Raw genomic sequence first — 22293 nt, 5'->3', positions numbered from 1 at the left:
CCTCAAGCCACAGAGAAGACCGATCCTGGAGAAGGGGGTCGAGGGTTTACCAAGATCTGTGCCCGCGAGAGTTTCTGTAAGCTCTAGTAGGAAAAACAGGCGCCGTAGAGCCAGAGGGCAGAAGTCTAGATGCAGACACATCAAGCCTAATAGGGGGGCTGTAGGTGCAGCACCTCATCTCCGCAAGGTGCGGCGACTTCATTTGTAACATGGAAATAGCAACCTCACCTCCCAAGGATGTTGGGAGGGTCAAAGCAGACAGCAGGTTTTCAGATGCTCACAGTCTAAAGGGCTACTCAACATAAAGTGCCACGACCACTGCTCTTCTGCACTCTCTAAACCTTTGCCCGCCTGACTCAGCCTCCACGCAGCATCTCGTCCACTTCCCAGAGTACAGAGAAACGAACTTACCATCTCCTCTGCGCCTCGGCTTCCTCTAGGCTGTCTGCCCAACCCAGACTTTATAGCCTCCCTGCCTCCCCTCTGTGTCAGGCTGTTTAGAAAAGCAACTTCCTATTCAAGTTCCAGAATTTCACCACAGCCCTTCACATGAAGTTGGATGTTGATAATACAGGAGTGGTTGATAATAGTTTGCAGTGGTCACCAAGGGGACAGGGGTCACCTACCTCAATGGGGGGGAGGGTCTGGAGACAGGGGCAAGTGTGAATCACTTCAGGACATCCCGGGCTAAGTGGTGCAGGAATAGTGCCCACACCCCCCCCCCCAGGAGTCAGGTTTCCTCTGATTATGCTATGAGCCCCAATTTAAGGTCGTACAACTGGAAAACATGCTTTGTCTTAGTCATAATGTCCTAGTGTAAATATTCCAGTTACTGTGAAATCTCAGTGAATGTTGACTATTCCAGAAGCGAGGCAAGGGACCAAAAATTGTAATAAAAATAATTAAGGTGGGAAAGGAAAAAACCACTGAGAAAATCCTGGCTACTGGGGGCGATTGCTGGAAACAGTTTTGACACGAAATATAAAAGAGACATGGGTCGTTGTTAGGAAAGGGTTTCTGCTTCTTGTATCAGGAAAAAAAAAGATGTAAAACTGGAAGGTTTGTGTGTGGGGATAGGAGGCTGTGGGCTCAGGGCTGAAGACCTGGGCTCTGTGGCCCAGCTGCCTGACATCCGTGTTGGCTGCACGGGCGTCTCACCATTAGGCAAATGACCTAAACTCTCTATACCTGTCTTCCCACCTGTGAAACAGAACGATGGTACCAGAACTCACCCCACAGGGTTGTGGTGAGGTCGGATGCTTGAAGCAATGGCACACGGTCGCGCTCGACAGCCAGCTCTGCTGGCTCAGAGTTATCAGCCAGCAAAATCAAGTCTCCAGGACTCAGCGTCAGGTCGGAAAACCCTAACTCTTGATTTATTTTCTTGGGAATCTGGTTGTGCAGTAATGGGTGTTACTCTTCGCCCGCCGGGGGTGTGCCCTAGCAAGTTCCTACCCTCCTTGTGACTCAGTTCCCTCAGCTATCTTAGTAATAAACAAGGACTGTGGTCGCTGCATGGACGCATCAGGGCCATGGATGGATTTATACGGGAAGGACTTGGAGCATACCTTGTCCACGGTGGGGGCCAAGTACACGGGAGCTGTGGTTTTCACGAGACTTGCTTCCATTTCCTCTGTTTGTACTTTCACTCTCCAGACCCTCTTTTTGGCATTACCTTCCTTTTTTTTTTTCTTTTTTTTAAGAGAGAGAGGGTGAGCAGGGGAGAGAGAGAGAGAGAAAAAAAACAAGGGAGGGGCAGAGAGAAAGGAGGACAGAGGATCAGAAGAAGTGGGCTCCGCGCTGTCAGCACAGAGCTGGATGTGGGGCTCGAACTCACGGACCTGGAGATCTTGACCTGAGCCGAAGTCAGATGCTCAACCGACTGAGCCAATGCGTTTTAAGTCAGATAATGCTGTTTTTAGGGAGTCTGAGGGAAGGAGAGAAGGATTTGGGGGAAGAGGAATGGCAGGACGACAACTTGACTTTGTTGAAAAGCTGTTCAGGCTGAACGCCATTTGCTCACGTGGATATCGTCTGTGTGGAAATTTTAGGTTGTTTCTACTTATGTGGCCATTAACACAAGGAATCCAGACACACAAGGAATATTTGCATCCCTTCAAGGGTCCAGGCAGTGTGCTAGCACTAGGGATTCGGTGAAATCCTCACGGACCTCACACTTACTTGTTTAAGGGAGGAGGCATTAGGCATTACGTAAAAACCACACAAACGAATGCAGAAAGAAAAAAAATGAGGCACCGTGAAAGGATATGATAGGAACTTGACCTGGGGAAGGCTCCCCAGAGAGAGTGACTCCAGAGCCGGGGTCTCACTTTGAATAAACACTACATCAGGTGGGGAGAACGCTCTAGGCCAGTCAAGGTTTGGAGCAGCCTAAGGGTCTCTGGGCAGCCCCGGGGAGGGTGGTACAGGAGGCTGGACAGTAGGGAGCACTGGGACCGTGTCCGGTCTCCGGCCATGTTACAGCTGTCAGCACGTGCACCATCTGCCATCAGGTGAGATGGAAGGCAGTTAATTCCTCCTGCACAGCTGGTCCCTCTACTCAGAGAAATGAGGGGACTTTCTACATCATAGGCTGTAGGATGACAGACAAGAACATAAAAAAAGAGCATACAGGTTTTCCCCCTTGTTGTTAATATAATATATTTGCTGTTAACAACAACAAAAAAGAGGCGCACCTGGGTGGCTCAGTCAGTGGACCATCTGACTCCTGATTTTCAGCTCAGGTCATGATCTCACACTGAAGAGATTGATCCCTGCATTGCGCTCCATGCTGAGCATGGAGCCCGCTTGGGATTCTCTCTCTGCCCTTTCCCCACTTGTGTTCACGTGCACTCTCTCTCTCTCTCTCTCTCTCTCTCTCTCTCTCTCTCTCTCTCAAAATAAATATTTAAGGGGCACCTGGGTGGCAGAGTCGCGGGGGCATCCAGCTTCGGCTCAGGTCATGATCTCATGGGTTCATGGGTTCGAGCCCTGCGTTGGGCTCTGTGCTGACAGCCCGGAGCCCGGAGCCTGCTTCGGATTCTGTGTCTCCCTCTCTCTCTGCCCCTCTCCTGCTTGCGTGCTCTCTCTCTCTCCCTCAAAAATAAATAAGCATTTAACATTTTTTTTTAAAAATTTTAAATTTTTTTAAAAATTAAAAAAAGTACTTTAAAATTTTTTTAAAAAGAAAGAAAAAGAAAAGAAAATTCAGAAAAGCACAGGGAAGTGGAAACAAATCACCCGTGATGCCGCAGAACTGGAATGGAATTGGCATCCCATTATACATTCATTACGATGCTTTTTCTGTTTTGTTTGATAATATATCATAAACTTTTGTGATGCTTTAAAATATATTTCTGCTGTAGTTACAACTAAAAAAAAAAAAACCCAATATACAAGTAGATGTAAGTACAGATACACCTACAACATAAAGATGAACAACGAAGGATAAAGTCAATCTTCCCATGGCTTAAATGGACTTTATCAAAACTTCCCAGAAAGGAGGGAATGGGAGAAGAAAAAAAAAAAAACTTATCACACAAGGGGAGACCTTGTGGCCTATACGCCTGAAGTGTCTGTCCCTCCCCTGATAGCTGACCCTGTCCCGAACAAATACGTCAATCTTCCCCGTACAGCTTTCGGAAGACATCCTACGTCAGTTTTTCGAGCTTCTAAATCTTCCTGCTGAAACTCCATTTCAATTGGCCTGTGGTGTTATGATTAAGCATTTCTCTTCTCTATCTTTGCTCTCCAGTTTTTGAAAGGGAAGGAAAGGCAGTGAAATCAGTCATCTTGGCAAAGGTCTCCGAAAGTAAGCATGTTCACCCACATAACCATGTTTATGTCCTCTCAGCCCTACCCAGGGGTTCATTTATTCATCCCATATATTTTTGTGAGGATGTGCTCCGTGCTATCATATAAATGAATATAGGACACAGTCCTGTCCTGAAGGAGTCAAAGACCTTTGAGGGACAGGCATAGAGACAGATAATGACGAACATCACGGAGGAGCCAGTATATACACCCATCCTTGCACAGACCCCATGAGAGGACAGCGAACTAACTGCCTGCTGGGGGCAGTGGAGAGGTGTTTGGAAAAGGTGCTGGAAGGACACGACCCTTCGGGTGGGTGGAATAAGCCGGCTTCTTTTGTTCAAGCTCAGCGGTTGGACACGGACACGCAGAAGAGACTCTAAACTCAGCAGATTAACTAGGAAGTGGTTTTACACATTAAAAGTATTTTTACTCTTCCAAGGGCCTATGGTGTCTGGGGCCCTTTGATTACCAGAAGGCTGTGATAACCACAGAGAGGTTATCACCTACAATAGAACACTAGCAACACAATTCAATGGTGACCTGTTTATAAATGAACACCACGAATAGACTATTTAAAAGTCACTGAGGAAGTGGAGCAGAGATACTGTTTTTATGAGCTACCATTACTGAGCACTTAGTCTTAGGCTGGACGTTATGATAAGCTTTTAAAAATCTGTATCTCACTTAAATCCCCACACAAGACTTTCTGAGGCAGATTCCATGGCACAGTTGGTCCAACTACTCAGAGATTATTATGATCGGCATTTTATTGAAAAGGATATTGAGATGGGGCGCCTGAGTGGCTCAGTCGGTTCAGCACCTGACGTGGGCTTGGGTCATTATCTCACAGTTCGTGAGTTTGAGCCCCACATCAGGCTCACTGTAGTCAGCAGCGTGGAGCCCGTTTCAGATCTTCTGACCCCCCCCCATCTCTCTCTGCCCCTCCCCTGCTCGTGCGTGCATATTCCCTCTCTTTCTCTCTCTCAAAACATTTTTTTTTTCAAAAAAAAGGAAATTTTTTTTTTTCAAAAAAAAAAGGAAACACTTCTCTTGGTAGTCTGGCGAGTATTCTATGCTCAAAAGCTCTGATAATGAAAGATGAGTCCAGAGTGAAAGGAAATCGAGCTACTTCTCACACCCATGTCAGGACGTGGTGTCACGTCTCAGGTCACCAAGGCTCTGTTACCGAGCCTGCTTGGGTTAAAACTGCCTTGATCAGAAAGGGAAACTGTAGCCAACTTGCTGATTGTATTTGTTGTCTGGAAACGTGAGGCAGACGTAAAAGTGCTCCGATTCAGAGGAAAAAAGGCAAGACCGGATGGGAAGTAGAACAGGCTAATTTCTGAGCCTCGCTGTTTTGCATATAATAAAAGATTAAAGAGCTGCTCATATCTGGATCACATAATTTTCTTTCTCTCGATGCACACAAGGGAATGTTACCTCTAATGACAATTATGCCTGCTCTCTGCAGTCAGTTATTTCTTTGGGGATACATCTCCTAAATAGATATCAAACTGAGAGAAACCTACCTGACATATTTTCATCACACAATTTCATCAGTAAAGCTGGTTTGATGACCCGAACTGCTCTTGAGACGAATAACAGCCTCACAGTTTCTGTAGGTCTGTTTTTAGCACCTCCAGCATTCTAGAGGCAGGGCAGCCAAATATAGAATTAAAAACACTAATTTGGCATTCAGAGGCACCTCTTGTGGTTCAGAAAAGTGCTCCTCTAGTTAATGAACTTTTTGTTTTTTTTTTAACTGAGAACTAAGCAAATTATGCAGTGAGACCTCTCAGGCAAGCATCGGTCTATGTAACAGCAGCATCATCAACAATTTATTGACTGGCTGTTGTGAGTAGGACATCGTTTTAGGGTTTGGACTTGACACAGCTATTGAAAGTCAGTTTGCTGAGTTTGCGCAGAAAGCTGCCTCTGGGTGCCCTGGGTCTCGTTGGAGATGTAGGTCACATGCACAGAAGGGAGAGATGGTGACCTGAGACGGGGCAGACCCACACAGACCGGAAGGGCAGCCTGAGCCCAGGGAGACAGCTCGCTGGGAACCGGCTACACAGGAAGTGCATCTCGCACTTGCGACAAGTCTAGACGATGTGAATCTTCCCAGATAGCCAATTCTATTATTTCTGAAAATGCTAATATTTATTAGGTTTTAGAAACTGAGCAGTTTCAGATTAAGCAGAGAGGGATTGCAGGGGAGAAATGCATCTACAGTTCCTTCTGATGCACACGTGCGCGCGCGCGCACACACACACACACACATATACATAGGCTTTTAAAAAAAAATATATTATTTTCAACTACAATACATTTCTGGGGCACCTGGGTGGCTCAGTAGGTTGAGCGTCCGACTTCGGCTCAGGTCACGATCTCGCAGTTTGTGAGTTCGAGCCCCGCATTGGGCTCTGTGCTGACAGCTCAGAGCCTGGAGCCTGCTTTGGATTCTGTGTCTTCCTCTCTCTCTGCCCCTGCCCCGCTCATGCTCTGTCTCTATCTCAAAAATAAATAAACCTTAAAAAAAATTGTTATAATACCTTTCTTATGGGTCTGGTAAATGTTGAACATTTTTTTTCTTTGATGCTTTCCCCTGAATTCCTAAATTCAGAGTCAAAAACATATGACTTCCTTCGAGACCCTTGCAGGAAGGGGTCTGGCAGGAAGGGTCTGAACCCTATTAGGGAGCAGGGTCCGAGCCAGGTTAAGCTGAGGGTTGAGTCCCTAGGAACTAAGTGAGGGAGGCCCTGGAAGGAGTCAAATGGGTGGGGGTGGGACCAAATCCTTAGGAGACCTGACCACGGGGGGGCCACAGACAACATCAAGGCAAAGAGTAGGAGAGGGCGGGATTTTAAAGGGAGAGGAGGCCAACGGACAGTGGAAGGACAGGCTGGGATGCAAGAGAGGCACCCATCCCATCCTCTTTCTTGGTCAGCCTGGCTTCCAGCTGAGGAGGACAATCAGGATGAGTATCAGGAAAGGCAAACATCATCTCCCGCGTTGTGAAGGGAAAAGAGTTTGGGGCAGGGTCTCTTCAAGTACGTGCAGGACCTCTCTGCAGAAGAGGAACTGTATTTTCTGCAGAGCCTGATGTGGCAGCCGTGAGACGGTCACTTGTGTGGAGGCGGCTGCGGGCTCTGGAAGGGTTCTCCTGGGTTCCTTCAGGCATTGGCTCTGCTGCTTGGGCCTGGACCTCGTCTCCCTCAGCGGGCGGTCAGTTTCTCCGGTGCAGGAACCGCGTCTCAGTTGTTCCTATATCCTCCCACTCCTAGTATACTCACTAACCATCAACCTGAGCACGTCAGATTCCCTGCCTCTGAGCGAGTCCCTCTCTCCACAAGCCGTGCGCTCAGAGCCGTGATCAGTTCTCGGCCTGTCACCACCACTGCTTCTCCATAGCCCTGGTGGGACTGGTACCTCGTCCGTGGTCGTCACATTCAGTGCTTTCCTGCCACACACTTACTTACGCACGACACAGCTTTCTGTTTAAACACAAATATAATAGGGGCACCTCGGTGTCTCAGTCTGTTGAGCCTTTGACTCCAGCTCAGGTCATGATCTCACAGTCTGTGGGTTCGAGCCCCGCGTCAGGCTCTGCGCTGACAGCTCAGAGCCTGGAGCCTGCTTCGGATGCTGTGTCTCCTTCTCTCTCTGCCCCTCCTCCCACTCGTGCTCTCTCAAAAATAAACATTAAAAAAATTAAACATAAATGTAATAAAACTGAAGAAATCCCATTTTTTTCCCCCAGATAGATTTGGAGGTGTATTTTTGGAATGGCTTCCTGAGCAGTATCTCTGTCCTGAAGGTGGGACTAAGAAGTCTGATCAAGTGGATTCTTACCCAGAGGACACAGATCCCCCAGGCCTGAATAGAACGAGGGTCAACTTTAACTGGACATCCCGCTGGCCTGACCACCCCTGAGTGAGTCTGTCAAGTGCAGAGGTAATTTTGAACTATGTCCTTGTAAATATCTTGGTTCTCAAAAATGTATTGAAATACATATAAACTAAGACATTAAACAATAGATTAGAATAAAATAAAGAGCTGGAAAAACAGCAGTTGTTATAAAGTCCCTTGGCTGGAAGCAATCAAATCAAGTCCAAAGTTTTCGTCTTCAAATAATTTTGCGATTCTGGCTCCTGATAAAAGGGAATTGTTTTACCAAAAGGTACAATGGCCACTTAGGGATTTGCTTTCCTTTTAACAATGAAGAGACAGGAAAAGGCGTAATTTGAGATTTTCATTTGGGTGACAGTTTTGTACTCACACTGTGCTTAATAAGTGCTCTCTTCCTATGGCTGATGTGTTGTTTCGCTCTTTGCTCTTACAAGAAAACTAAAATTTTGTAGCTCACCTGTCAATCTAATTAATGAAAGTAAGTTTCCACAATAAAATAGTCTTTTGCTAGAATGCAAACATAAAAGTAATATATTCTCTTATGAAAGATCCATACCATACAAAAAGGCAAAAAAGAAGACGTGTAAACCATCCATCCTATCAAACATCCTATCCCCCAACCACTGTATTTTTTAAGACAATCACTGTTAATATGTTGGTAGGCTTTCAGACTTTTTTAGTTGATATGTTCACAGATAAATTTGCGGCAAAAATGGATTCAAGTTTTATCTTTGTATATTAGTTTTTAAAATGAAACTGCACACTAAAGACATCTTTTCATGTTAATAAACACACTTCTACATCAGCCTTTATAATGGCTGTGTAGTATTCTATTTTTTTTTTTTAATTTTTTTTTTCAACGTTTATTTATTTTTGGGACAGAGAGACACAGAGCATGAACGGGGGAGGGGCAGAGAGAGAGGGAGACACAGAATCGGAAACAGGCTCCAGGCTCTGAGCCATCAGCCCAGAGCCTGACGCGGGGCTCGAACTCCCAGACCGCGAGATCGTGACCTGGCTGAAGTCGGACGCTTAACCGACTGCGCCACCCAGGCGCCCCAAGTAGTATTCTATTTTATAATGCAGCATAACTTATTTAAACTATCCCATACTGATGAAATCTTGTTATTTTTGTTTCATCTAAAAAAATTACAGGATGTGATTTCCAGCATATTTTATAAAAGTAATGCCTGTGTCAAACATTTGTGTCATGAATTCCATTGAAGAGCTGCCTTTTTTTTTTTTTTAAGGTACTAACTCCAACTGATGGGACACATGCCCTTAAAATAAAAAGTTTCCATTATGTATCCAAATGTCAAACTTAACGATTATTGAGAAGTTTACTGCTTTAAGGCTGAACACGAGGCTGCTACATTTTAGGTAAATAAAAGTCTTTATTAAAAACTAGGAGGTCAGGGAGCAGCCAAGATGGCGGAACAGCTTGGAAGGTTTTTGTGTCTCGCGTCCCTGAAATACAACCAGACCAACGCTAAACCGTCCTGCACACCTAGAAAACATATCTGAGGATTCACACAACAATCTGTGCCACCTGAACCACCGAACTCAGCAGGTACGCGGTGCAGACAGGTGAACTGGGGGAGAGAGAAGCTGGGAGGGCAGGGAGCCGCTTTTGGGTGCAGAGAGAGGATGGAGGTGGGGGGTGGTGGGGAGGAAATACAGGAAAAGCACCCCCCCCCCCCCCCCAGCAAAAGCAGCTGGAGAGAAAGCGGAAAAGTAGAAACAGCCGCAGGGACTGGACTAAAAAGGGAGAAAGGAGAGGCTGTAAATTCCCTGAAGACTCTGTAAACAGGGGGAGCAGAGGCTGAAACTCCGCAGCTCCATACCTGGCGGCACCCGGGTGGGAAGGGCGAATCCCCAGGAGCAGAGTGGAGTCCGGGGGGCTTCAGGCCACACGGGAGAGGCGGTTCCCCCGCTGGGAGGCCACCTGGTAGAGGCAGCCTGGCCCCCGCACAGGCAAAGACCCCGGCGGACCCGGGAGAACGGCCACATTCGCTGGTGCTGGAACAAGGTCGCTGGGGGCGGAGCCCGGTGCCAGATGCGTGTGGTGATTTTCCATAATCCCAGAAACGAGGCTGCTACACGTGGCGCAAACTTTCTCTGGGGCGGGCTGGCCCCTGGCGGCAGTCTCGGGGCGTTGGCAGCAGCACGGTCCCTCGAACGTTCCCGGGTATGGCCGGCACCCGGCCATTGCTCGGTGAGACCCTCTGCAGAGGGGCAGAAAGGGTCAGAGCCGCGGTCCCTCAGAAGTAAGGGGTCGGAGACACAGCCACATCTGAGATAAAACTCAGGAGGGAGGTGCTGCCTGGGGCTTGGTCACGGACAGTGTAAGAGCGGGGAGTGGGCGGAAGCCGAAGACAGAAGACGGGTGCATTGCTAAACTAATCCGGGAGAAGGGAGTTCGATACTAGAGAGGGGGTAGCTGGGCCACACCATTGTCACCATTCCCGCGCATGCGCATACGCACCTAGAAGCGCCACGACAACCCACCCCAGTAAGCTAAGCAGCGCCATCTAGTGGAGAACGGAGCCGTTACACTAAGCCCCGCCCAACTGGGCTAACCTCGCTCTTCAGGAACACAAATCTCTCCGCTTGCTTAGTTTATGGACTAGAAAGAAGTCATAGTTTGACTTCTAGGGGAAAACGAAGTAATTTCACTTGTGTTTCAGTCTGTTCACTGGTCCATCTATTCAATTTTCTTTCTTTTGTTCCCCTCTTTTTCATTTCTTTTTCTTGAATACAAAGAGAAAAAATTTATTTTTCTTTTCAATTTTTATTAAAATTTTTTTCTTTAATATTTTTCTACTATATTTTTTACTTTTGTGTATATTTTTTTCAAATTCTATTTTACTTCCATCATTTCATTTTATTCTTCTACTTCAGTGTATTCATTTTTTTCAAATTTTCAAACAATTTCCTTTTTTTTCTTTTTTACCCTTTTTTCTCTAATCTGTCAAGCCCCTTTCAACACCCAGACCAAAACACACTGAGGATCTCGCATCATGTATTTGATGTGTGTGTGTGTTGTTTTTAATTTTTTAATTTTTTAATTTTAATTTTTTTAATTTTAATATTTATTAATTTATTTTTTTACCTCATTAATTCCTTTTCTCCCTTAAAAATTATGAAATGAAGGAATTCACCCCAAAAGAAATAGCAGGAAGAAACTACAGCCTGGGACTTAACCAACACAGATACCAGCAAGATGTCTGAACCAGAATTTAGAATCATGATAATAAGAATACTGCTGGAGTTAAAAATAGATTATAATCCCTTTATGCAGAGATAAAAGAAGTAAAAGCTACTCAGGATGAAATAAAAAATGCTATAACTGAGCTGCAATCTCAAATGGATGCCACAGCAGAAAGGATGGTTGAGGCAGAGCAGAGAATCAGAGATATAGAGGACAAACTTATGGAGAACAATGAAGCAGAAAAAAAGAGCATGATTTAAGAATTAGAGATATCAGTGATTCATTCAAAAGGAACAACATCAGAATCATAGGGGTCCCAGAAGAGGAAGGGAGAGAAATAGGAGTAGAAGCGTTACGTGAGCAAATCATAGCAGAAAACTTTTGTAACCCAGGGAAAGACATAGACATCAAAATCCAGGAAGAACAGAGGACTCCCATTATTCAACAAAAACTGACCATCAACAAGGCATATCATAATCAAATTCACAAAATACTCAGGCAAGGAAAGAATAATGAAAGCAGCAAGGGGAAAAAAGTCCTTAACCTACAAGGGAAGACAGATCATGTTTGCAGCAGACAAACCTATCCAAAAAACTTGGCAGGCCAGAAAGGAGTGACAGGATATATTCGATGTGCTGAATCGGAAAAATATGCAGCCAAGAATTCTTTATCCAGCAATGCTGTAATTCAAAATAGAAGGAGAGATTAAAAGTTTCCCAGACAAACAAAAATTAAAGGAGTTTGTGACCACTAAACCAGCCCTGCAAGAAATTTTAAGGGAAACTCTCTGAGGGGAGAAAAGATGAAAATACATACATACATACATACATACATACATACATACATACCAAAAGCAACAAAGACTAGAAAGGACCAGAGAACACCACCAGAAACTCCAACTCTCAAACAACATAATGGCAATAAATTCATATCTCACTCTAAACATCAATGGACTTAATGCTCCAATCAAAAGACATAGGGTAACAGAATGGATAAGAAAGCAAGATCCATCTATATGCTGTTTACAAGAGACCCACTTTAGATCTAAAGACACCTTTAGATTGAAAGCAAGGGGATGGAGAACCATCTATCATGCTAATGGTCACCAAAAGAAAGACAGAGTACTCATACTTATATCAGACAATCTAGACATTAAAATAAAGACTGTAACAAGAAATGAAGAAGGGCATTATATCATAATTAAGGGGTCTATCCACCAACAAGACCTAACAATTATAAACATTTATGCACCAAACTTGAAAGCACCCAAATATATAAATCAATTAATCACAAACACAAAGAAACTCATCGATAGTAATACCATAATAGTAGGAGACTTCAACACCCCACTCACAGCAATGGACAGATCATCTAATCAGAAAATCAACAAGGAAACAATGGCTTTGAATGACACACTGGACCGGATGGACTTAAGAGATACATTCAGAACATTTCATCCTAAAGCAGTGAAATACACATTCTTCTCCAGTGCACCTACAACGTTCTCCAGAATAGACCACATACTGGGATACAGATCAGCCCTCAACAAGTACAAAAAGATCGAGATCATACCCTGCATATTTTCAGAGCACAACACTATGAAACTCGAAATCAGCCACAAGAAAAAACGCGAAAAGATAACAAATACTTGGAGACCAGAGACCATCCTACTAAAGAATGAATGGGCTCACCAAGAAGTTAAAGAGGAAATTAAAAAATACAAGGAAGCCAATGAAAATGATAACACCACAGTCCAAAACCTCTGGGACACAGCAAAGGTAGTCAGAAGAGGGAAGTATATAGCAATCCAGACCTTCTTAAAGAAGGAAGAGAGGTCTCAGATACACAATGTAACCTTACACCTTAAAGGGCTGGAAAAAGAACAGCAAATAAAACCCAAAACTAGCAGAAGACAGGAAATAATAAAGAATAGAGCAGAAATCAATGCTATTGAAAGAAAGAAAGAAAGAAAGAAAGAAAGAAAGAAAGAAAGAAAGAAAGAAAGAAACAACAACAACAAAAAACCCAGTAGAACAGATCAATGAAATTAGTAGCCGGTTCTTTAAAAAACTTAACAACATTGATAAACCACTAGCCACTAGTTGGATCAAAAAAAAAAAAAAAAAGGAAAAGACCCAAATAAGTAAAATCAAGAATGAAAGGGAGAGATCACAACCAACACTGTGGAAATAAAAACAATAATAACAGAATATTACAAGCAATTGTATGCCAATAAAATGGGCAATCTGGAGTAAATGAACAAATTCCTAGACACATATACACTACCAAAACTGAAACGGGAAGAAATAGAAAATTTGAACGGACCCATAACAAGTAAAGAAATCGAATTAGTAATCAAAAATTGCCCAAAAAACATCTGGCCAGTGCCGGATGGCTTTCCAGGGGAATTCTACCAAACATTTAAAGAAGAGGTAACACCTATTCTCTTGAAGCTGTTCCAAAAAATAGAAATGGAAGGAAAACTTCCAAACTCCTTCTATGAAGCCAGCATTACCTTGATTCCAAAACCAGACAAAGACCCCACTAAAAAGGAGAACTATAGACTAATTTCCCTGATGAACATAGATGCAATTATCCTCAACAAGATATTAGCCAACCGGATCCAAAAATACATTAAAAAAATTGCTCACCACGACCAAGTGGGATTATACCTGGGACGCAGGACTGGTTCAATATCCGCAAAACAATCAATGTGATACATCACATCGATAAAAGAAAGGACAAGAACTACATGATCCTCTCAATAGATACAGAGAAAGCATTTGACAAAATACAGCATTCTTCCTTGATAAAAACCCTCGAGAAAGTAGGGACAGAAGGATCATACCTCAAGATCATAATAAGGTAGGTGAGGCCTACGGGCCTCAGCCTAGTGGGAGGAACTGACTTAAAAACAGTAATTACTGGGGCGCCTGGGTGGCGCAGTCGGTTAAGCGTCCGACTTCAGCCAGGTCACGATCTCGCGGTCCGTGAGTTCGAGCCCCGCGTCAGGCTCTGGGCTGATGGCTCAGAGCCTGGAGCCTGTTTCTGATTCTGTGTCTCCCTGTCTCTCTGCCCCTCCCCTGTTCATGCTCTGTCTCTCTCTGTCCCAAAAATAAATAAAAACGTTGAAAAAAAAATTAAAAAAAAAAACAAAACAGTAATTACTAATATGATATATTGATTGCAGGCTATCAGTGACACTTCACAGATGATAGATGGAAGCTTAAACCAGCTAGTTGCCTTGTCCAGGACTGCAGATCTAGTAAATACTAGAGCCACTTCCTGAATCCAAGGCCACAAAGTCTGACTTCAAAGCTCATGTTCTTTCCATGTCACCAGGCGGTTTCTAAGACCTCATTTGGCCCAGAGAGAAGCCACTGTACATTATTCTGTGTGCCTCTGTGGCACCACGAATGCTTCCAGAACATCCACACAGCACGCATTACCTGGGCACAAAGCTGCACAAGTCAGAGCTGCAACAGCAGCAGCAAAGTGCGTGTTCGTGTTCACGCACGTCGGCACCGTGGGGCTCTGTTCAGGCCAAGTGGCAGCAGCTGTGATGTGATCACAGGGATGCTTCTCTTCTAAAAGCTATCCTCCCTGGGCTATTTCGGTTTCAAAAGAGTCCATAATCGGAGGCTCAGGCTGTAGGAATTCTGGGAAGATGATGGGGTAAGTGCAACATCAGCGACCTCCTTGTCTTCAATACCTTAATGTAATTTAACGTGTTTCCAGTGACCGCAACGACGGCACAAAGGCTCCATCCTGCCCCACAAATGAGTAAGATTTTGCCACCGTCTGGCTTCCTCCTCTAAATTGCCTAATCTTGACATGTGGGTGCATCGTGGGGGGACACACTACATAGTGTGTGTATATATAAATATTTACACACACTACATAGTGTGTGTGTGTGTATATATATATATGTATATGTATATATGTATATATATATATGATATATATACATATATATATACACGCTACTCCTCCGAAATGGGACCTGGGATCCCCCGCCTGGTGGCCCACCTGCTGGCAGTTCAGGGTTTCCACTCTGTACGGCCTGCTACTTCACCCCTGTCCTAAGAAGCTTCAATGTGTAAGATGATTACTTAAAACTATCTGTTCGAATTTGTGAATGACAACAGACAATGAAGATCAACAAGTCAAAATCATGGAAACTAAATAGTAGGGAAAATAAATGCTTCAGAATAAAGAGGAACCCATACAACGGGGAAAAGGCAGTTTTTAATAAGTGGTGTTGGGAAAACCGGACCACTTTCTTACACCGTATAAAAAACTAAACTCAGTGTCTCTGAAGGCAAGGACAACAACCATAAAGATAAACACATGGGATCACATCAAACTGAACAGCCTTTGCAACAGCAAAGGAAACTGTGAATAAGATGAAAAGGCAACCCACGGAATGGGAGAAGATATGTGCAGATGATATAACTACGGGGGGTTAATATCCAAAATATATAAATAACTCACACAACTTAATATCAAAAATCCAAACAACTCAATTTGAAAGCAGGCAGAGAATCTAAATAGGCATTTCTTCAAGGAAAACATACAGATGGCTAACAGACACACACAAAAAAGGTGCTCAACATCACTAATCATCAGGAAAATGCAAATCAAAACCAGATTGAGAGATCACCTCACACCTGTCAGAATGACCATTACCAAAAAGACAAGATATAAGTGTCAGTGAGGATGTGGAGAAAAGGGAACCCTGTGCACTATTGATGGGAATGCAAACTGGTGCAGCCATTCTGGAAAACAGTATGAAGATTCCTCAAAAATTAAAAGTAGAATTACCATATGATTCAGCAGTTCCACTTCTTGGTATTTACCCAAAGAAAATGAAAGCATTAATTCAAAAAGATGTATGCACCCCATGTTCATTGCAACACTATTTACATAGCCAAGAGATGGAAGTAACCTAAGTGTCCATCAATAGATGAGTGGATAAAGAAGTGGTGTATATATACAATAGAACATTACTCAGCTGTAAAAAAGAATGAAATCTTGGGGCACCTGGGTGGCTCAGTCCATTAAGCGTCCAACTCTTGGTTTCTGCTAGGTTATGATATTACGACTTGTGAGTTTGAGCCCTGCATCAGGCTCTATGCTGACACCACGGAGCCTGCTTGGGATTCTCTGTCTCCCTCTCTTTCTGCTCTCCCCCATGCACACTCTCTCTATGTCTCAAAATAAATAAATAAACATTTTTTTAAAAAGAATGAAATCTTGCCGGTTGCAACAACATAGATGGACCTAAAGGTTTTTATGCTAAGTGAAATAAATCAGAGAAAAAGACAAATAGCATATAATTTCACTTATATGTGGAATCTGAAAAACAAATGAACAACAGCCAAAAAAAAAAAAAAAACCTAACTAAAAAAAAAATAGAAAAAGACTCATAAATACAGAGAATAATCTGATGGTGATGGCCAGAGGGGAGGAATGTGGGAGAATGGGCAAAATAGGGAAAGGGGATTAAAAGGTACTAACTTCTACTTCTAAAATAAAGACGTGGGGATACAATGTACAACATAGGAAATAGAGTTAACAATATGTAACATCTTTGCATAGTGACAGATGGTAGCTAGATTTATGGTAGTGATTACTTGGCAATGTATATAAGTGTTGTATCACTATGTTGTACACCTGAAACAAATATAATATTGTATATCAAGTATACTACAATTAAAAAGATCATATGATACGGTTGAAAAGTTATAAAATATTGTGTACACCAGAGAAACCAAGCCATAAGCTAAGCAAAAACCTTCCTGCAGAAAGTGCTTTACTTCATGAATCTGAAAAGTCAGAAGACTATTTCATACAACTTGTTATCTGCTAGATTCACTGAAAAGAGGAAGTGGCATCAGGAACAGGCACGAGGAAAAAAACAAGTTCACATTATGTGACAGAGCTAACAAAATAATGGCAGAGAGCAGTAGAACGCAGAATTGTTGCTCTAGAAAACGAAATGCAGAATATGAAAGAGTCTCTATGTTGTTATGATTGAGAACTTGGTTCTTGAGTCAGGTGGATTTGGTTTCAGCTCAATTACAATTCGGCCACTTGTCAGCTATATGGCCTTGAGAAAATTACTAGAGCTTTATGCTTCATTCATAAAGTGAGGGGACTAGGATTGAAGACGATAATACCTTTATCAAGCTTAACACAGCACACGGCACCCAGCAAATGCTCCATACCATAATGCCTATTGTTATTTTGGTGTTAACCAATAAACTTGGTATTTGTTCTTTGGATTTAGGCACTCAGGATCTTCTATTAACATGCCATCATCCCTAGGAGAGATACACGTGCACAATACGATCATTATTGTTGAGCAAACACTTCACATAAGGCAAGTTGTTCAAGCAATTGCCTAAGAAAAAGGAAGAGATGACCAATATTTTGAAGAGTGAGGAAAGCTGAATTTCCGCAGTGTGACCATGACAAAGCAGGTAAAGAGAGGCACGAGGGAGGCACCAGATTCTGGGGTCCTCCCAATCTTCTGCGTGCGACAGACCTGACTGCTGGAGGATTCTGATGGTGCTAACAGACCCTACCCCTGAGTATGGAATCATAAACTGTTCCCTATGGCCTGTAGAAGATTCATATTCTCACTAGGGTTCCCTGTGTGACTCGATTGTTCAACTTATATTCTTCTACTTTAGAGATGCTCAATCTTCAAGGATCTCGGGTATACAGACACAATTACACACAAAGCGTCATGGCATGGTCTCGAAATATTGCCTTACTCATATGATCGCTAAGATCCCAACGGAGGTGATAAGTGGTGGCGAAACAAATAATCAGACCAGCAGATTCCATCGTTCCTAGGTGGTATGTACCTGTGGATGAAAAAGACGGTCAAAATCATGGCCTCCTTGAGGGGCAGTATAAGAGAGCAGGTGGTGACGAGCAGAATAGGTCAGCACCAGAGACTGGTCGTCACAACTGGGCCAGGACCCCGCTTTGGTTTGGGCACTGCCACAGGAGCCACGTGGGGGCAGCGTCCCTTCCTGTCCTCAAGCGACTAGAAAATTACACAGGAAGCCGGTTACACTAACCTGGCAAATGTGGATGATGAATAGTGGCTGCCGTTCCCCACGCATCTTATACTTCCCCTGTGAGTACCTTCCATTGTAGAAAACTCTAAACAAACCAGAATTAACGGGAATTCGGCGTCTTCCTTTCCATCGTGAAAAGTTTCCTTGCCGAACCCTTTTAGGAAACCCCATTTGGGGAGGGAGGGTTAGAAATTGGAAAAAGAAAGCCTTAACATCAGCATGTTAACTATTTTTATGTGTGGAAAGCGAATATCTGATAGGAGAGATTTTACACAGAGAAACAGTTTGCTCTAAAAAGCAGTGATGGTGAACCCTCTCTATACGACATGGGCGAGTGTCATGTTGAGTGAATGAAACCAGACCAAAAAATTAAAAAAAAAAAAAAAAAGTGGAGGTATACTGAAACTGAAAGATTCTATAAAGTTCAAAAACAGGTGGGCCCCACCTATGCTGCTAGAAACCAGGAGAGGGATTGCCCTTGGTGGGTGCGGTCAGTTAAGGACTAGAGGAGGTAAGGAGGGAAGCTTCTGGGGTGTGTTTTTTTGAAATGGGTGCTGATTACACAGATGTGTTCAGTTTGGGAAAATTCATCAAGCTATACATCCTTGACATCTACCCTTTTTTGTGTGCATTTTATATTTCAAACATTTCAAACTAGCGATAACAACTGGCTAAGTTAGTTAGCCTCAGCATTCTGGCTTGATCGAGGTTTCACCATTCCAGAAAAGAAGCCATCAATCATTTTAAGAATGGGCAAATTTGGGGGGGAGGGGGGAGCTGGAATACAAAATTCAGAACTTGGGCTTATTAGGTCATTTTTGGGTCGTGGGTTTCTTACATTTATAGGTTTATTCTCCACATAGCACAGCAGCATGGGTTTATTCCTTGATTCCAGCCCTTAAATAGGGTATTTTCTCTTTTTTTTTCTGAGAAGACAAAATGTGCCTCCAACACCAATACATGCATTTAACCACACTTGGTAAACCAGAGAAAGGTATCGGGAGGAGAAATTTGGTTCTATTTCCTATCAGAGAGAGTAGAAAGTATTTAAAACTTGTCAGGGAAAACAATCTGCGAATAAATGTATGCCACAGAATGGAAGTTTCAGACTTCTCTCTTTGCTCTCAAGATCTGTTCCCCCATCTGCTGCCGTGTCTTCATTTCTCACTCCCAGAGCCAGCTCTGACAAAGGGCAGACTGGGCCAGAGACGGTTCACTTGAAACCTATCACCCAGAGATAATAGTAAAGAATTCACTGTATAACTAGTACATACAGACACGCATGCACACACACACATATATACATATATCACCCTAGACTTCTTTCTCTTAATACCTGCTGAGTATTGCTAACACAGTTCACCCAAAAGAAGGTGGGGGAGGGTTGACATGCTTTGGGTTATAAATCTGAGCATTTGTGTTAGAATAAGATGTTTAACTCACTGGAGAAATTAATATTTATTGAGCAAAGAGCCAGGTACCTTACATATATGAAACCCTGCAGCACTGACATATCTATATCAATGTCTCTATCTAGCCTCGGAGAGATTAAATGCTGGGGGCAAGGTCACTTAACTAGGAGTGTAAGAAATCAGACAGCTCAGAGCCTGTTTGGGATTCTCTCTCTCTCTCTCTCTCTCTCTCTTCCTCTCTCCTGGCTCTCTCTCTTTCTCTCTCTCAAAATAAAAAAACTACAAAAAAATAAAAATTAGATATTACAAAAATCATAAATAATTTTTAAAAAGTTGCTTGAAATCTTGGGATCCAGAGATAGATGTGGTTAAGAATTTGATGTAAAATATCTACATACATGCACACACACACACATATACACACGCATCCCTAGATTTTTCTCTATATAAATGCATCAATAGGTTTTAATGAAAACAGGTGAATAAAAAATAAATACAATGTTATGTGCTTTAACAGCATGCCTTTACTTTATGGCATGTGTCACAGCAGTCACAAAATGGCGATTTACGTGATCATTGTTAGTATTGCCAGGAATTAAGTGCACAAAGTCTGGAGCTAAGCCCCCTGGATTTAAATCCCAGATCTGTCATTGACCAGCTACGTAATCCTGAGCGAGTTACTCTTCTTTCTCAGCTTCTTTGTCTGAAAAAAGAGACACAAATAATACCCACTTTCCAGGTTGGTAAGGAATAAGTGAACTGTACGTAAAATATGTGGGACAATGTGTGTCACATATTAAGCCCAAACGTAGTAGCTATTGTCTTAGTTGCCCGAAGTTTTCCTTTCCAGTAAACTCCGTGCATGCGAGGACAGTCAGTTTTGTTTCATCCTGTATCCTCAGCCCAGTACATAATGTGTGTTCATTATTAATGGTATTTGATACATATCTATTGAATGGGTGAAGGAATACCCATTTACTGCTGAGGTATTTGAGATTGACAGAATAGTGGGAAACATTCACATTTTTGAGTCAGGCAAACAGATTTCAAACCTTATGTCCTCATCCTCAACTGTTGACTTTTTTAGGGGGGAGGGGAGGTCAACTTACAGAGCTTTTCTGAGCCTCTGATTTCCCATCTATAAAATGGAAATAATAATTCCTTCTTGCAACACTGCTGCATGGATTGTGACAGTTTATCGATAAATGGCAGCGATTTTTTTTGTACAAATGTTACATTATAGTATCCAGAGTGACTGCTTTCCATGACCCAAGGGGGTGCGATCCATATGGAATCCAACATAAATGGTGTCCCCCTGATAACGCAGCATAGGAGCCCCGAGGCCCCTTCCACAGAAGACTTTGCCGGTCATGATAATTATGCAGCAGCCCTCCATCAGAGTCTCTCAGGGTTGGGTGTATTTGGGGTCCATAAGAGCAAATTAGGGTTAATATTAGCTGCAGAGACCTTCTACAAGTGATACTCCCTTCTTAAAACCACGGAAAATGAGGCACAGCTATAAACTTGGGACCTGGGTTTAAGCTCAACCCTTTGAAATTCCACGTTCACTATTCTCTAAAGCCCAATAAAAGCAGTGGCAGAGGACGAAGGGTAAGGTAACCTCTGAATGAACAAGTGAGTATTGGTGATTGAGCTATGTGCTGCTTTATTATTCGTCAACATCTGCCATGCTCCAGAGCTGGGTACCACCAACGCCATTCTGCACGCCATCTGTCTCTTGCTAACCCACAAGCTCCTCAGCGGGCGCCCACAGTCAGGACAGAGTTACAGAGCACACACAGACCCTCCTCTGCAATCAGATGAACAGGATATTTGGCAATAACAAGTGGCTTGTGAGGAAAAGTGAGTTTCTTGGCATGTTCCTTGTCAGCATTACAAAGCTGAAAGCTAAATTTATCTTCCCTTACTCCGCCGGCACACTCTGCTGCCCGAATGCGTTATTTGTCTGCCTCTGCTATTGTTGCTGCCAGTGTGTGAATCAGGCCCCAGCCTCGGGTTTCCCTAGGGCTTTCTTCTGGGCATCATCTGAAAGTGTCAGATGAGTAGTCACTGAAAGGCCAAGCTGGGGACCGACTAGGGCTCCTCCAGGGAGGCTTTACTTTTCAATAGAGCAGGAAGAGGAAGTGGTGGCCTATAACCTCAGGGAATTTTCCAGATGGCCCACCCAATCTTTCCCCTGCTCTGAGGAAGTGGCTCAGTCTAGAACACCGCCATACATGGGCGAAATGCAAACCCTAACCAGGAGAAGCAGACCCTATCCTGCAGCAGTAGTTCAGGACCACCACCAGATTCTGTTAAAACGTTTGAAAGCACTCAAGGACTGTCAACATGAAAGGATCTCGGGTTAACTGTTGACTACAACGTTGGCTTTCCCTTTGTGGAAGAGCGGGCCAATCACATCTGTCTCTACCAGTTCCCCCAAAGAAGAGAAAATATACTGAGGTTGCAGCAATACAATCTGAGCTAGATGTAAAGAAGAACTTCCCGAATACTGGTTTAATCACATGTTGCAGCTGTGTGTTTGTTTGTTTGTTTGTTTGTTTGTTTGTTTGTTTGTTTTCCAGGGAGGATCTTTTCAGGGTCCTTCCTGGAAAAGGAAAGCTAAGATTATCTTGCAGCTGACCAGAACTCTGTAGGGTCTGGGTCCACCCTGACATTTATTCTAATATCCCTGTAATGAAATATGGTGGAATGAGTGAGAACGTTTTGTGTTCGAGTGTTTTAATTTTTTTAGCCTTCTATTTTTTTTATTTTGGGACAGAGAGAGAGAAAGAGAGAGAGGGAGAGCGAGCACAGGCAGGGGAGGGGCAGAGAGAGGAAGACAGGATCC

At 43.4% G+C, this 22293-nt stretch overlaps 1 protein-coding gene across 1 annotated transcript in view; it reads right to left on the bottom strand.

The window, feature by feature from the left end:
- Positions 1–18075, bottom strand: part of SELP (selectin P) — a 57278-nt gene extending 39203 nt beyond the window's left edge. The window contains exons 1-3 of the mRNA XM_086693467.1: positions 18031–18075; positions 17812–17982; positions 9570–9821 (exon numbers count right to left, since the gene is read on the bottom strand). Coding sequence (XP_086549593.1) covers positions 9570–9821; positions 17812–17982; positions 18031–18075 — 468 coding nt within the window. The remainder of the gene's footprint in view (positions 1–9569; positions 9822–17811; positions 17983–18030) is intronic.
- Between the last annotated feature and the right edge of the window lie 4218 nt (positions 18076–22293).

The sequence above is a fragment of the Puma concolor genome, chromosome E4 (assembly GCF_028749965.1).
Source record: "Puma concolor isolate L17-30 chromosome E4, mPumCon1.1.hap2, whole genome shotgun sequence".
Taxonomy (NCBI): domain Eukaryota; kingdom Metazoa; phylum Chordata; class Mammalia; order Carnivora; family Felidae; genus Puma; species Puma concolor.
The sequence above is the reverse complement of the archived record's forward strand: the minus strand, read 5'-3'. Positions and strand labels throughout refer to the sequence as shown.